The 15,757-nt window shown below is 35.9% G+C and overlaps 2 protein-coding genes across 3 annotated transcripts; both read left to right on the top strand.

Moving 5' to 3' along the window:
• The first annotated feature begins 4,339 nt into the window (after positions 1 to 4,339).
• Positions 4,340 to 9,865, top strand: LOC113717794 (endoglucanase 8). The gene is made up of 7 exons (XM_027242606.2): positions 4,340 to 4,604; positions 4,694 to 5,101; positions 6,349 to 6,441; positions 6,963 to 7,124; positions 8,340 to 8,451; positions 8,612 to 8,775; positions 9,388 to 9,865. Exons 1-7 carry the CDS (start codon positions 4,365 to 4,367, stop codon positions 9,709 to 9,711), a joined length of 1,503 nt encoding a protein of 500 aa, XP_027098407.1. The 5' UTR covers positions 4,340 to 4,364; the 3' UTR covers positions 9,712 to 9,865.
• A 1,239-nt stretch (positions 9,866 to 11,104) lies between these two features.
• Positions 11,105 to 14,169, top strand: LOC113717850 (cell number regulator 10-like). Of its 2 annotated transcripts, none has more exons than XM_072071753.1 (4): positions 11,105 to 11,332; positions 11,468 to 11,539; positions 11,660 to 11,881; positions 13,619 to 14,169. In XM_072071753.1, the coding sequence occupies exons 1-4, from the start codon at positions 11,254 to 11,256 to the stop codon at positions 13,621 to 13,623; spliced, it is 378 nt and encodes a 125-aa protein (XP_071927854.1). In that variant the 5' UTR covers positions 11,105 to 11,253; the 3' UTR covers positions 13,624 to 14,169. The 2 variants fall into 2 exon arrangements, with proteins under 2 accessions (XP_071927854.1, XP_027098474.1); XM_027242673.2 differs by lacking the exon at positions 13,619 to 14,169 and adding an exon at positions 12,738 to 12,979 and having other exon boundaries at positions 11,107 to 11,332.
• The last annotated feature ends 1,588 nt before the right edge of the window (positions 14,170 to 15,757 follow it).

Below are 15,757 nucleotides of genomic sequence, written 5' to 3'. Positions count from 1 at the left end.
CCTGTTCTATTTGTAGTTAGCGTTTTATTCTACTAAGATAAGATTTAAAAGACAAACAACAAGTACAAATATAAAGTCCTTAAAAAAAAGGGGAAAAAAAAAGACTTTGGTTTTATATGTATCAACATAGACATGATAGGATTTCTTTGCTTTCCTTCATGAGCTACTGAATTGGACGAAACAGTTAATCTCCGCCTGGTGTTCACCATATTTGAGCAAATTTAATACAATCTTTAGGGTTGATTAGTGAAGAAGACTGAATGGTTAGCTTCCTTAGCCAAAATGATTTCGACTAGTCGATCATCCAAATGTAAAACCTCGAAGGAAGATATTAATTAACTCACAGTTTTTTTTTTTTTTTTGAAAAATTTCAAAAAAATAGAAAACAAAATTAACTTTTGCAAGTTTTCTTCAAGCAGCCAAACCCAACAAAAAAAGCCCAACTCAATTTTGTTTTGGTCGAATGATGCCTGCAAGTTGAGCCTCCTATGATGGGTTGGGCTTACCTCCTATGATTTTGGCAATTTGGATTGAAGCAACTTGTCATCACTCATTAGCAATCATTAGCCCAGCCAGTTGCGACTTGCCACACCTTTTTTTTTTTTTTTTTTTTTTATTGAGGAAGCACACCCAATTTCCGATTTTGGTAGCTACAACTTGAAGGAAAATGTTGTTCTATAAGACACACTCTCTACATGATAGAAGCAAATTGAAAAATAATTTACCTTCTTGATTTTAAGAATTCTCAAGTTTGTTTTGATTGTTTAGATATGTCAGTGATTTTCAATCACTTTTTGCAGATGAGCTCGAACTTAAAATAATTCTTCAACTCTTATCTTAAGTATAGGTTAATCTTTCCAATCCTAGTTGTGTATACATAAAGACCGGTCTACATATATGTTATATCATCTCAATCTCAATTGGAACACCAAATTTTATATATATGATATGTATCGAAAAGCGTTAGCGTATACACTATCCATGTATAAACAATTAATTACTCATTAAGTATTCCTTTTGAGAAATGACTCGTAACCATTTAAAAGTTGATACTATAAAAACATTAGTAGATGAAAACACGCATAACTTATTACGCTGCCAAGTTAAGCAATATAGTTAACTGTACATAAGATTAAATTGTTCATAGTTGCCTTTTCTAAGTGGTTTGGCAGAGTGAATTCTGCAAGTCTTTTCCATGATCAAGTTAAACGTTATCATGACTCATGTTGTATAGTTACAGATCTTTTGGACTATAGTGTTTATATGAACAAAAATTGGCTTAAGTTCAACACATCTCATACTACATTTGCATCTAACTATTGTAGAGTTCAATGACAGAAGAAGGATCATTTCTCGCATTAATTTGCGTTCAACTTAGCAGCTGAACGAGACTCTTTCCTCTCCGTGTGTTATACGAGACTATATTAGAAACTTGTTTGAAATATGAACTTTCTTCTACCCTTTTTGGCAGTCCAACTTTGACCTCTTGACCGTGATTAACGACTCATCTGAATCTCAAAAGTTCGGAATGTAGATCAGAAAAGAGAGAATATATGTACAGTAGTATCCAACCATTACGGCATATATGGCGTGGGGCAGAAAGAATTTTTTGCAATCTTTCGTTATCATTAAAGCTCATAATCATGGTAGTTTGGAAACGTATTGGATTATTCACAATTGGAAAGGTCAGATTGCTTATGCATACATGATATGAAAAAGAGCTTTTCCAACGGGTGTATTCGTTAACAAACCTGGTATTCATTTAACCTATCATATATATATATATATATACATATATATTACCATTATATCTATGTACTTTTTTTATTTAATTTTACACACGCTCTCTTATATTTATTTATTTTTATCAATTAATTTTATATTTTAAAAAATATAATACTTTAAATATATTTTAACGAATACTCTGTGGCGCCCATTAGACAAACTGTATGAAAGAAACTTACGGGTCAAGAATATCACATCTTTCTACAAATTTGTAACGAGAAACAGGAAAAAGAGAGAGATCCATGGTTAAGCTTTAAGGCAGTCGGTTTTTTTGGTTTCCGAACAAACATTTTCTGGCCTAGTATTTCTTTTTGACTTCTTTTTTGACTTCTCTAGTCATTTGTTCCCCTTCCCCTTTAAACACGGTAGTAACAAACATCAGAGTGCTTTTACATCGGAGAAAAGAAAAAGATAAACAAAGTTCAATAAAAAAAAAAAGAAAAGTGGAACAACCCTACTCCAACATGCTAGTGCCTGATCCCTATTCATTCAACCATGTGTGGGCTATTTTCTTTAACCTCCTTCACATATGCTGAAACTGAAACCTGTCAACCAAAAAAGGGCAGTAGGCACTGCTATAATAAGTAACTTAGTAACCAGCGCAGAAATAACCAACTTGAGCACCCTCATAAATGAATTGCAGTCTTTGCTGCCATTTTTACTCCCAACCCTTCCCAACTACTACTACTACTACTATTATATTATAGTAGTATTTCTTTTCCATTAACCGAAACTGAACAATCTAAATACCAAAAAAAAAAAAAAAATTCTGAAAGCCCTGAGGTTGCTTCCCAACTCTCTTTACACTCTCCACATAATCACAGACTCTATCTATCCAATTGGAACCACCCACCAGGGAGGGAGGGGCTTTAAGTCCCTTCTTGGACTGTAGGTGAGAGCTCAAACTTCATTTACAGCGAAAAAAATCTAAGAGTTGTGTAAGAGCACTCCGTTGATCTATTTGGATCTATATATCCACTAGTTCCCTACCACAGCCTCTTTAGGCTCCCCCTCCCTCCTAGATTAGGATAGAGTAGGTTATACAAATGTATCGTTGCTGACAAAAAAAAAATATCTATCCAATTGGAAAAGCCACAAGTGAACTGTGCTGCAATCCCTCGTTCGGATTGTAATTTTTCGGTGAAAAATTCTTCGTAATTGCATTTCTCGTGTAGCAAAGGACACACTACTGCAACTTCATGGTCACTGTAGATTCACACTTAAGCAGTATTATCATTGTCAACAAGAATTGTTTATGTCATCAATAGTTTGTTTGTTGTTGATACACCATCACCTCTGACTACCATCATGCAAGTCTCTACTGAGGTTCATGGTTTATCTTATCTTTCGCTTAAATAAAGAAAAGAAAAGAAAACCATACTGTTTGACCAATCATGATTTCTGATCTCGTACCTTTGTACAATACAAATCAGGCTATGCTGCACAAAGTCATAGACATACATACAAATGCTTTTCCAATACACCAGAAAAAAGGGTTGCCACAACACAATTATGTTAGACAAAGTAGTCATTCCTTAACAAAAATCTAGGCTTGCATAAAAAAAGGGTTGGGGCAATAGGGAACATATACTAAATCAGATTCTTTACTTGTGGATTCATCAACCCTCCACTCCTATCCCATTGATGTTCTTCGTATATATATATATATATTCACTTTGGGGTATCCAACTTTTGATCAGATTAATTTCCTAAAATTGTGTGAAATCTTGTTTCAAGAATATACAGTAAAATAGCACAAAGAATTCATCGTGAAATTTGCTGATAACCACCAAAATACGAAATTAGACGGACTATCCGTGGGGTCTAATGTTCTTCATATTGGACTCACGGAAAATGAGCATCTGAACGCCAAATAACCACTCCTAACAAGTGCTAGCAAACTCCACCAGTAGAAGTTGCAGGACAGGACAAAATACTTCTAACGTTACACTTGAGATCAAAACTCGAACGTTGGACCGCTGTTCTGGTTGGTTAACCACATGAATCCTCTGTACATGCCCAAATCTCACAGCCTATAGTACTCTACTACTTATCAATTATGTATCAGACGGTGGGAATAGTTCAGTCAAACTGGTTACACCCCCAAGTCCCCTCCTTACCCTTGCCATCTCCCCCTGAATCTCACTGGATCTGTGGGACCAATTTCTTCACTTTTTTCCGAACCTCCACGTGTTCCCCATCAAACGGCGGTGAATCCCAAACCCCATTCACATCATGGAATCGCAGATTATTTTACTCACTACACAATGCACATACACTCCACCATAACCAAAACGGCTAACTCCCCCCATGAATCCATGACCCCACCGACTCTCATAACTCGATCCCAATTCCCCGGTTCATTGAACCGGTCAAATTTTAGGGTTAAACCGGTCAATCCTTGCCTCATCGGTAACCCAAATAGTCTGAACCAGCCACGTCTTCCTACGTGTCGTTCCACTACCCCTGAATCCCCAAGAATCCAATGACAAGCTTTCTCCCCTTCTTTCTTTCCATCACGCCTATATATACCAAGGAGATCTTCCTTCATTCTTTACTTCTCCCTCGAGCAACTAAATATGGCGCGAAAATCTTGCCATATCCCGGTAACCTCAACAGCAAGATTTTCCGCCGTTTTCCTCCTCATTGCCTCCTCCCTCCTCCTCCATGGCCCCGCCGTCTCCGGTGGCCAAAATTACCATGACGCCCTCAAGAAAAGCATACTCTTTTTCGAAGGCCAACGCTCCGGCGAACTGCCTCCCGACCAGCGTGTCCGGTGGCGCAAAGACTCCGCATTGCACGACGGAGCCTCAGCCGGAGTAAGTTTTATCGCTTCCCGCTGCTAAAAAAAACGCAGATTTGACTATTTCAAAAGTAATCACGTATGTGTTCTGCATTTTTTGACCAGGTGGACTTGACCGGAGGATACTACGATGCCGGAGACAACATAAAATTCGGCTTTCCCATGGCCTTTACCACCACATTGTTGTCTTGGAGCATTATAGACTTCGGGAGGAACATGGGAAGTGAACTGGACAATGCACTGAAGGCGGTCAAATGGGGGACTGACTACTTGCTGAAAGCGACCGCGAAAGAGGGCATTATTTACGTACAAGTTGGGGACGCAATTTCCGACCATAATTGTTGGGAAAGGCCTGAAGATATGGATACGTTGAGGACCGTTTACAAGATAGATGTTAACCATCCGGGCTCTGATGTTGCTGGTGAAACTGCCGCCGCTTTGGCTGCTGCTTCCATTGTCTTTAGGTCCCGTGACCCTGCTTATTCTAGGCTCCTGCTCAATCGTGCCATGAAGGTAATGATGCACTTTATTTTCGGGGCTTAGCTTATAATTAATTAAGGAATGTTGGTATTTTTTGTTGATTTTGGCATGCATGTTACTGTATTACTGGTTTTCTTGAACTTGTATACATTACTTTAAAGGTTCTAAAAATTGTTCTCTTAAGTTTTTTTTTTTTTTTTTTTCCGGTTATGTGATCTTCAAAATGAGGAGTGTATAAAACATGCATGAGTGATTTTGGTTGTGTTTTTTTTTTTTTGACTAAAACGAGAAACTTTAGGTGGCAGCATGTGATTGACTGAGGGAACATCTGATTGGTCGTTTTGCTTCTTTTGATAACGTTTGTGACTTCCAATAAAGTCATAATGTAATGTTGCATCAATTTTAACCATCCGGTTTCCTGGTTTCGGTTATTTGCCTTTAATCTTGGACTCCTTCTTTTAGGACAATACATGGGTTGAAAATTGAATAATTATGAGAAAACTATAAGCTGCTTCATTTCTCTCTCGTTTTTTGGAAAAAATTTCCCCTTTTTCAACTTATTGTAAAAGGCTGCAACACAGTGTTCATAAGTACTAGTAAGTCCCAATCACGTCCAAAGACTAAAAAAAAATAAATAAAACTTACCATTTTTTATTTAGTGGTTGGAAAGAAAGCAGCAGCAATTCCTTTTTCCTCAAGGGATTGGACGACACTCTAAACCAAATCCTATATTCACTGCTCTACATTTTCCTTATTATATAGTAGAAACATGCAGTGAAATTGTCAACGTTGTTACGTGACTATACACTGCAAAGAAGATTCACAATATACTCCCTACTATAACGTTAACTTCATAGTGTCACGGGCCCCTTACAATTACAACGTACTGGTGCCTGCCTGCTTTATTGGGACACAAAACAAGTGACTTTTATTATCACAAAATTTGCAGGTTGTGGTAATTTGATCTTGAAAAATTCATGTAAAATCTTTAGAGTTGTGATATTTGGGACTTCTCATTCTGATGATGATCACATGCTAAAGTTATTACTATTATGGTGGATACTGCAGCAGCAAGACATGCTTTTCTTTCCAAATTCCACAAGCTACTAGTATTAAAAGCCAAGCATTTAACGTTAGTGTTGCTATTGAGAAGGAAAAGTAAAGCATTTCACGAGAAACATATAATTGATACCATTACAGTAGTAGTACTTGCTCTAGTAGCTAAGAATTGGACCGTTGCGTGAGTGTGTGAAATGGACCTGGTGTTGGTTTTTTTGTAGGTGTTCCAGTTCGCTGACAGGCACCGGGGTGCGTACAGCTCCAGCCTGCGCTCTGCAGTTTGCCCTTTTTATTGTGATGTTAATGGGTACCAGGTAACTACTAATAACTTCCCTTCTTTTATTCTACTATAGAATTTCCTTGCTGCACTCGAGTTTCCGACCCCCAATGCATATATCCCTACGAGCACTACCATTAATCTCTACTTTTCTTGGCTTGCATTTTAAAAATTCAGAACTTCCTTAAATGTTTTGTCAGTGGGTGCGTAGGTATCCATTTGGACTGGTGGTGACTCAGTCCCCCCTCCTCCCCGATTTCTCCTTTGATTCCATTGGGTCACTCCCTCCCTCTCCCTATAGTATAGAGTAAGAGTAGGTCTATCATGTCCCAAAAAAGAAAAAAAAAAACTCTACTTCTGTAGTTAATAAATCAAGAATCCATATACTATTCATTATGTAATTAATTAACTAGATAATTTATTTGATATAGGAACATTTTTGGGAAGGAAAGAGGGTCTAATTAGCATTTCAACAATCATTTTTAAAATATGGAATTACTACTAATTCGATAGTTGCCCTAAAAAAAGATGTTTGTTTATCAATGAATGAGAATGTAGGATGAGTTGCTTTGGGGGGCGGCATGGTTACACAAGGCGTCAAGAAGGCGTGAATACAGGGAGTATATAGTAAGGAACGAGGTGATATTGAGGGCGGCAGACACAATTAATGAATTCGGATGGGATAACAAACACGCCGGGATTAACGTTCTCATTTCCAAGGTTAGTAGCATAATCTCTAATCTTTTGTTTTCCCACCCCCCACCTATTTCGGAAATTTAATTTAATCAAGTACCCATATGAGGAAACATCATGCTGTTTGTTTGTTGATTAATTATTGAAGCCTGCACTCATCATCAAATCTCTGTCTTTTTTTCTTTGTGGTTTTATAACTTTATTCTTCTTGTCTAGTGAATTTTGACCTATTATGCAAAAAAAAAAAAATTTATGCATCCCATCACAGGGTATAGAATCTATAGATATGGATGAGTGAACCACGATGAACATCTTTAGATTGGTGCTACAAAGAACAAAGGGTCCACTTGGCCTTAATGTTCAGTACCAGATCATACGGCGAAGGGTCATTTTTTTTTTTTTTTTGGATAATTGCACATGATGGCTTTGAGTGTTGTTGCTTTCACTTGGTGGCAGAAAACTTGGACATTCTTTTTTTTTTTTTTTACTTTAACAAAGTCTAAAAGGCAATTTCCTTTCCTTCGCAAGTGAACATATTAATGGAGTAGTATACAAATTGGCATGGCTCACTATTGCGAATTAATTGTAAATTTACCAATAAGGCGCAAAATTAGCCTGGAAATTGCTAGATACACGTAAGAAATATTGGGCTAATTAAAAGTGCTAATATATACTAAAGCACAAACAAAAAATGAATATTGAGAAGACAAAAAAAATAAATAAAAGAAAAAGGGGGTGCTACTACTATTTCTTACATTTAGGACCTAAGATTTGTGGGGGCATTGGGGATGGGATAAGTGAGTTGCTGCTGCTGCCATGCATGTGCAAAAAGGTCTGAGACAACAGTTCTTCCATACTGAGAGCTCTTCTTCTTATATGCTATGATGCATGATGATGAAGATGGCTTTTTATTCATGAATGCGACTTTCCTCATTGGAGGCTCAAGATTTGGGGCAGGATCGTAAATTTCGTTATTTAATGCTCTTTTCCTTTGGCCTTTTTTGAGTAGTAGGTTGTCAGTTGTCTCTTTACCCACTGCTTTTGGATTCTCCAAATGGGGTCAAGAACTCACATGACAGCATCCAATAATATAATAATATGAGTGGAACTCAACTCCTCCAAATTCATCATTTTTGCTCTCAGTATTTTTTTTTTCTTGGGTTTTATTATATTATGAAGATTATTAAGTTATAATTAGACTATAATTCAACTTAATCATGTGTGAAATGGCTAATGTGACAGGAAGTGCTGATGGGCAAAGCAGATGATCTGCAATCCTTCAGGAGAAATGCAGATGGTTTCATCTGTTCTATATTGCCTGGAATTTCTCATCCTCAAGTCCAGTATTCTCCAGGTATACTATTCTACACTTACCCAAAAAAAAAAAATTTCAGATGAAAATTTCTTTCAGTTGATCTTTTAGACATAGAAGATAACAATTTGAAGATTTTATTTTCTTACATCTTTCTTTTTTCTCTTTTTTTAAAATTTTTTTTTTTTCTGGGTGTAAAAAGGTGGACTGATTGTCAAAGCTGGAGTGTGCAACATGCAGCATGTAACATCCCTATCTTTCCTGCTCTTAGCTTACTCTAATTATCTAAGCCACGCCAATAAGGCCGTGCCATGTGGCGAGACGTTGGCTTCCCCTTCTCTCCTCAAAAACTTAGCCAAACGTCAGGTAAATAATAAACTCAACTCACGTATAATACTTGTACAATACACGTTCGTTCGTACGTATATCATCATTTGTGATTCAAGATTCAGTACATGTTTTAATCGAAGCTTAAATCTCAACTTGTATGGTTGAGGTGTAAGAAAATTGGCACTTGAAAGTTGAAAGAAAAACATGGAAAGAGTAGCTTTCCTTAATTAGAAAAGTTGGACCTATTTTATTTCTATCGATTTCATTTGTTATATTGTTGGACCACTTGCCCCAGCAAGACGATTATAACGGCTACTCGCCTTTGTTTTTATTTAATTAAGCTCTTGGATTTGGATGGATGATATTTATGGATCTTGTTGCAACATGTAAGATGGTCTATAGTAGTAGCCTTCTTCATGATATATGTCAAGAACCATAATCATTTTGAGAATTTCCTTTGGGTCCACCCAAATAATTGAAAATTTAGTTAAAAAAAAAATTAATTTCCTTTGGCTCAAAGAAAAATTATTTGAGCCAACGTCTGTGACCTTATCTTATTCCCTCTATTTTTATTTTTTATTTTTTTTTTTTATGTAACTGATTTTTTTCAATTATTATAAATTTTTGCCAAATTGCTTGGGCTACCAGGTTGACTATATTCTTGGGGATAATCCAATGGGAATGTCGTACATGGTGGGGTACGGAGAACATTATCCGCAGAGGATTCATCATCGGGCTAGTTCGTTACCATCAGTTCGGGTCCACCCGGCCCACATTGGCTGCAAAGAAGGGTCGAGGTACTTCCTAAGTCCAGATCCAAATCCTAACCCTCTGGTAGGTGCTGTAGTTGGTGGACCCAACACCACTGATGCGTTCCCTGACTCTAGGCCCTTTTTTCAGGAGTCTGAGCCCACCACTTATGTCAATGCCCCATTAGTGGGCCTGTTGGCCTACTTTTCAACCCATCCATGATTTACGCTCCGTGATGTGAAGAGAGAATGTAGTGGTGTGCAAAGGCCACCCTCTCTATTATTATCAATTATTATTGTTATTATCATTACTAAAGTTCCTAATTGTATCATTTCAATTAATGAAAGTAAAGTAGTTTTTTTTTTTTTTTATGAAATTCGCTTTTGCCGTTTCTTTTTTTTTTTGGTGACTTTTTCGGAAAATTAGGCATTAAAATTTTATAAGCAATTTAAGATCAGTCTTCAAATTTGTCAAGAAAAGGATTCAATAGCTTAAGTTATAATATGGTAACATTTCACTTTAGCCTACAATTATAGGGCTTTCCATCTGTTACATTGTTTTGTTTTAGATTATTCTTTTTTTTTTTTTTAATTTTCTTTCTTCTTAATATGCCTGCTCTAAAAATTCTTAATTGATCACTCATCTCATGAATTACATACATAATTCTTAGAAAAGGAACACTTTTATAGGGGAAAAAAAATGAAACCGGACCAAAATTGAAAGACACTTTGATTAAATGTAACACTTTAGAAAAATAAAATTACATGAAGACGCCAAAGTAAAGGACTCTTTGGTTTAAACAGAAACCTTTCCAAAGTAAGAAAGGATATAACTATTCTTCTCGATATTTTCCAGAAGAGTAAAATGTTGTCTGTTCTTGCCGTTCAATTTGTTATCATTTTACATGCAATCCTTCACTGTCATGCCTCCATAGAGAAAGTAAATTATATACAATAATGCCGCAGATTATACGAGAGGCACGTAAAATGTTGCTCGAATAGGGCTGAATACCTCTCTATCATTTCATAGCCGTGGTACACTTTTTGTTGTAAAGATTGATTGTCCAAAAGTGAATGCTGGCCAGGGTCCAAAGACTTTGTTGTTTATGATTGAGAACAAAGCTTTTGATTAGCTCGATCAAAGTTTTCAATAAACATACCTCAATTGTGGGGCACCCTACGGCAATCGCATCATGCATATTTTTGTTCCTTTTACAAATACATATACATGCATACATACATAAATATGTGTATACATATATATAATTTCCTCCCTTGTATACTTGCATTGACGGGGGACAATAAACAATAGTTTTAATTCAGTGCCACCAAGTGTTATTGAATTTTTCCAACAATATAAAATGATAAAAACACCATTTATTTCATTTGAACTATAAGCGAAGTTAAAATGTGATCTATAAAATGATAAACGTACTTTTGTCGTTTGAATTGATTAATTATTCAACGTAGTGCAATTAAGCAGGAGAGTCTTAATATCATCACTTCCGACAATTCAAATAGAGACAACCTCGGTAAGTACAATATTAAACAAGGTTGGAACTGTTTCCTGTAGATAAATTCTTTTTCTATTTATATTACCTATGATTTGTTCAATTAGCTTTCCGCTTGACAGATTGATTCTGTCTATATTATCCCCATCAAAGTAAGCAGCTTGTGCAAACTTCACTCTTGATTAACATATCGAGGTCCCTCTTGTGTGTCAATACAATCTTTTAACGGCTCAATCTAAGATTTCCTATTCACTATGGGAATTTTTCCAAGTATTGGAAATTCGAACGAGTGGTCTACTGGCCTCTGTGATTGTACCAAAGATTGCCGTTCCTGTAAGTTATCAGAATTCATGCGCTGTATATAAGTACCATTTAAAGGTTTTCAATTGTCTTCGTTGATTTCTCATAGTGCAATTCACAGTTCATCAACATTTCCTGTCCTGATTAATATCGTTCGTTATTTGACAGGCTGCCTTACTTGCTGGTGCCCTTGTGTTGCCTTCGGGAGAAATGCTGAGATTGTGGATAAAGGCCAAAATTGTAAGTAGAAACAAGAACGGTTTTAGTGTTCCAATTCAACAGCAATCAAGCTATGAGATATGAAATGCATCGATGAAAAGAATTTGTTCTTTTTTTTTTTTTTGCCTTTACTTTTTTCAGCTTGCTGCCTGATGGGGTGCATTTTCTATTTGCTGAATCTCACATGTCATTATGCTGGTTGTTCGTGGATTATTAGCATGGGCTATCGCAGTAAGCTGAGGAAGCAATTCGGTATTAAGGGAGGGTCATGCCAGGATTGTCTCATTCATTTCTGTTGCCAGTCTTGTGCCTTGTGCCAAGAGTACCGTGAACTTGAGTCCCAGGGATTTGATGTTTCTGCTGGTAAGAACTTCACTGATCAACCATGTCATTTTTTCCATTTGGAGTGTGCATTTGTACCTGTTTCGTGAAAATATATGCATCATTATTTGGTCATATTAAAAGGAAAATGTTAACGGCACTCTCTTTTTTGTTATTTACACCTCCACTATATCATCTTTTTTATTCAGAGACTATAACGCCTCTGCCTTCATTTTTTTTTTTTTGGCCCGTTGATTGATTGATCTCACTAAAACACTCCTCTTGACAAATTGAGATGATCATTATATTCTAGTCAAGCACATTTACCTCATATTCTTTTCTATAAAAGTATCTAGGGTTTTCTAAAATCAACCATAGAAAACAATTCTCTAGAAGAAGGTATTGATGAAATGAATATGATATGCAACTTGATTAAGTCTAACAATATTGTAGAAATTTTCTCTTTTTATTCCACAAGTAATTTGCAAGACCATAAGCCATTTTTAATCTCCATATTCTGAATTTTAGGGTTTAGTGTAAGTTTATTGTTTTTTCCTCTTTTTTTTTCTTTGCAAAGTGTTTTTTTTTTTTTTTTGGTATAAGATGTAATCTTGAAACGTTTGTGGGTTCACCCCCTTCTTCATTTTGGTATGCTCAGCGTGTGCTTTGAGGCAAACAACAAAAATGCTCCCAATTTGTTCAATCTACATTCATTTTTTTTTCCTTTTTTTAAAAGAAAATTGTGTCTTGAATTGGGGTACATGTTGCATCAACTGATCAGTATAAAATCTCTATATTGGTTCGTACGGTCAAGACATAATCAGAACTTAATCTCCAATTCCAATTTCAGATTCAATATTTTTATAAAGCATTCTCCATGATGTACTGTGGTTTCCAGGTTGGGATGGAAATACCTCCAAAAAGATCGCTAATTGGATGACTTTGGCTCCAGTTTGGCAAAGCATGAAACGTTAGCTCGAAGAATCTACTCATCTGCAACTACATTTCATTTGCACCTTCGAAAACATCAATGTTCTGATAGTTTTTCTGGTTGATTTTCTCTTTGTAATAATCTAATATATACCTAAATTGATTCTTAAAATAAATGACAAAATGTAGGGTTCTACTCATCAGAAATAATCTCATCAGCTTTCAAGTTCACAAAGACAATTTTATGGAACAATGGATCCCAACTTTAATACTACTTTGAAATGCAAAACGGGGATTATTTCAATTTTTAACTACCAGCTGGGCTGTTTTTTTTTTCTTTCCCTAGATGAAGTATGAATTGTAAATCTTCAGGCCGGCAACACATGCAGAATTTGAATTTTAAATTCTAATTCAGATTAAATATTGTATATCTAACGGAGATAATGTAAATAGTATCAGTATATAAAAGATTAACTCAACTTTTAATAATAAAAGAGACGATCACAAGCAACATTTGCTGCACTGATGCATCATCAAAGGGATCCAAAACAAAACTAAATAGATTACAACTCCGAGTATACAGCAAATAAAAAAGACATTACATCACATCTCATGAAAAAACTGCAAAAATTTTCTTATCAAGATTCCAGTCCAATCTGAAGTTCCAATTCTCTCTCGAACGTGGCACCTTTTTCATCAGCTTAGTCAAAGGACAAATCATTGTGACCTTACACCCTCTTCTATTTTCTTGATGTATATATAACTCTGTTCTAAAGTTCGAGGGACACTGCAAACTTTAAATATGTCTAATTTCTTGTCAATTTTTTTTTTCATTACTTGGGCTACCAGGTTGACGACATTCTTAGGCATGCTCCAGTGAGCCGTCGAACATGGTGCATATTATCCACAGAGACTTCGCCATCGGGTTACATCAATTCCATCAGTTCTGCCACATCCGGCCCACATTGTGGGAAAAGTAGTGTCCAGGTACTTTTTTAAGTCCTGATCCAAAACAATACCATCTGCTAGGAGATGTAGTTGCTGCGCCCCACTCTATTGAAGGCTTCCCTCAGTCTAGGCCTCTCAGTGCCGTTTTAGTAGACCTATTGGCCTACTTTTCAACCCATCCATGATTATAATCCAGAAATCAGACTGTGAGGAGAAAATGTACGTGGTGTAGTAAGGATCACCTAGAATTACAAACGAATCAAACTAGGAGTTCCTAGATCTCCTACATACTCTTCAATAACAGAGAATCGTCCTCAACTTGATGAGTTAAGTGTGATTTCTTTGGACAAACAAAATATCAGAACAGAATTTTATGCTGACAACAATTAGAAAAAGGCTGGCTCAAACGGAAAAGCTGGCTCAATCGGAACAAAATTCAGAAAAAATCATTTTTACTGTAACACCGGAAGCACTGTAGCAATCCGGCAAGTTACTATGCAAACACGGCAACAAAAGACAAACGTTGCACTGTAGCGCGCGCTGTAGCAGTACTGTAGCGACACTGTAGCAAACCACTGTAGCCTTGCGAGTTAATTCAGTTAAAACTTGATTCAACTTTGATCAACATCGAACTCGAACTCGAGTTCGAGCATAGAAAAACTTATGTCATTAGCTCGCGAGTTGTTCGATTATATATATATAGTGAATTATATATATTTCTAATATTTTATTATATATTAAAAAATTACTATTTTATTTATTTTTTAAAAATAAAATAATAATTTTTTATTTTTTAAACTCAAATAGGCTCGAGCTCGAGTTAGACTCGACTCAAATTTGAGGTCGAGCTCGAGCTCGAACTTTATGTTAAGAGCTCATTGAGCTCAAGTTCGATGGTAAAATTGAGTCGAAACTCAGCTCGACTCTATTCGTTTATAATTCTGGGCCACCCTCTCAATTATCATTTTATCATTACTACCAATTATCATTTATCATTATTACTAATTATTTTTTCTGAATACCTTTCTATGACTATTAATATAGTTACTAATTCTTTCAAATTTGTTTTTACTTTTTTATATTTTTCTGAAATTTTTGATCGTTTTGGAAAGTTAAGCATTAACCTAAACATTGCAATGTTATAAGCAATTTATGATTAGCCTTCGAATTTGTTCAGAAAGGATTGAATAGCTGAAATGAAAAATGGTTATTCACTATAACTTACAAATCTTGATCAAAGTGCGACTTCACAGGCAGAATTTCATGAGGACCCAAAACACTAATCTATAAAACCGCTTGTCATTTAATCATAGATTTTTGCTACTGGGGACAAATGCATAGCATATTATTGGAAGGGGAAAAAAGTTCCATTGACCCTCCAACTTTTGTCTGGATGAACTTTTAACCCTCCAATAATTAAAGGTAAACTTTTAGTCTCCAATTTATAAAAAATTGTCAAATGTTGGTCCTTTTGTCAATTCCAATAGTCAAGAATAATGGAAAAACATCATCACGTGCGATTCATGAGGGATTAGTAAGGGCATTCTTTTCTTGTCCACCCAGTAGTATTTATGGAGTAAAAGGCAGCCAACCTCTTTTACTCCATGGAAGATGATTTACCCGCAGTAGAGAAAGACCATCTCCATTGCAGCCCACAAAGATGGGATACAACGCATTGCAACCTCCACAACCAGGGGAATAAAAGTCAACTATAACCAATCTATCACCGGCATTTATCAATGAATCCACAAGTTCTTGTGCAAAATGGATCTCAATCATGTTGGCCTTAAGAGTCTTCTCTCACAATCTCAAAGCTCTGCTAACACTAATTGATGCTTGTGCCTAAATATATTCATCAAAAATTTTAGCAAAGTATGTAACTTTGAAGCCACACATAAATATTTAAAGTAAAAAAAATTTTAAAAATGGTCAGGAACATGATTCATACCTTAACATAAAAAGTAGTTGAATTTGGACTGAATAATCCATTCGTTTCCTTGTGAAATCATTTAATTTTAAATCTGAAAACTGGAGAGCCCT

The sequence above is a fragment of the Coffea arabica genome, chromosome 11e, assembly GCF_036785885.1.
Source record: "Coffea arabica cultivar ET-39 chromosome 11e, Coffea Arabica ET-39 HiFi, whole genome shotgun sequence".
In the NCBI taxonomy this organism is placed as follows: Eukaryota; Viridiplantae; Streptophyta; class Magnoliopsida; order Gentianales; family Rubiaceae; genus Coffea; species Coffea arabica.
This window is presented reverse-complemented; position numbering and strand designations above follow the sequence as displayed.

What these genes read in the sequence shown, in the direction of transcription:
- LOC113717794 (XM_027242606.2), top strand. Translation starts at nt 4,365, where the DNA reads ATGGCGCGAAAATCTTGCCATATCCCGGTAACCTCAACAGCAAGATTT. An exon ending in TGCTCAATCGTGCCATGAAG is followed by an intron (nt 5,102 to 6,348) that starts GTAATGATGCAC and finishes GTTTTTTTGTAG; the next exon opens with GTGTTCCAGTTCGCTGACAG. An exon ending in TTAACGTTCTCATTTCCAAG is followed by an intron (nt 7,125 to 8,339) that starts GTTAGTAGCATA and finishes CTAATGTGACAG; the next exon opens with GAAGTGCTGATGGGCAAAGC.
- LOC113717850 (XM_027242673.2), top strand. Translation starts at nt 11,254, where the DNA reads ATGGGAATTTTTCCAAGTATTGGAAATTCGAACGAGTGGTCTACTGGC. An exon ending in TGTGGATAAAGGCCAAAATT is followed by an intron (nt 11,540 to 11,659) that starts GTAAGTAGAAAC and finishes TACTTTTTTCAG; the next exon opens with CTTGCTGCCTGATGGGGTGC. An exon ending in GGGATTTGATGTTTCTGCTG is followed by an intron (nt 11,882 to 12,737) that starts GTAAGAACTTCA and finishes TGTGGTTTCCAG; the next exon opens with GTTGGGATGGAAATACCTCC.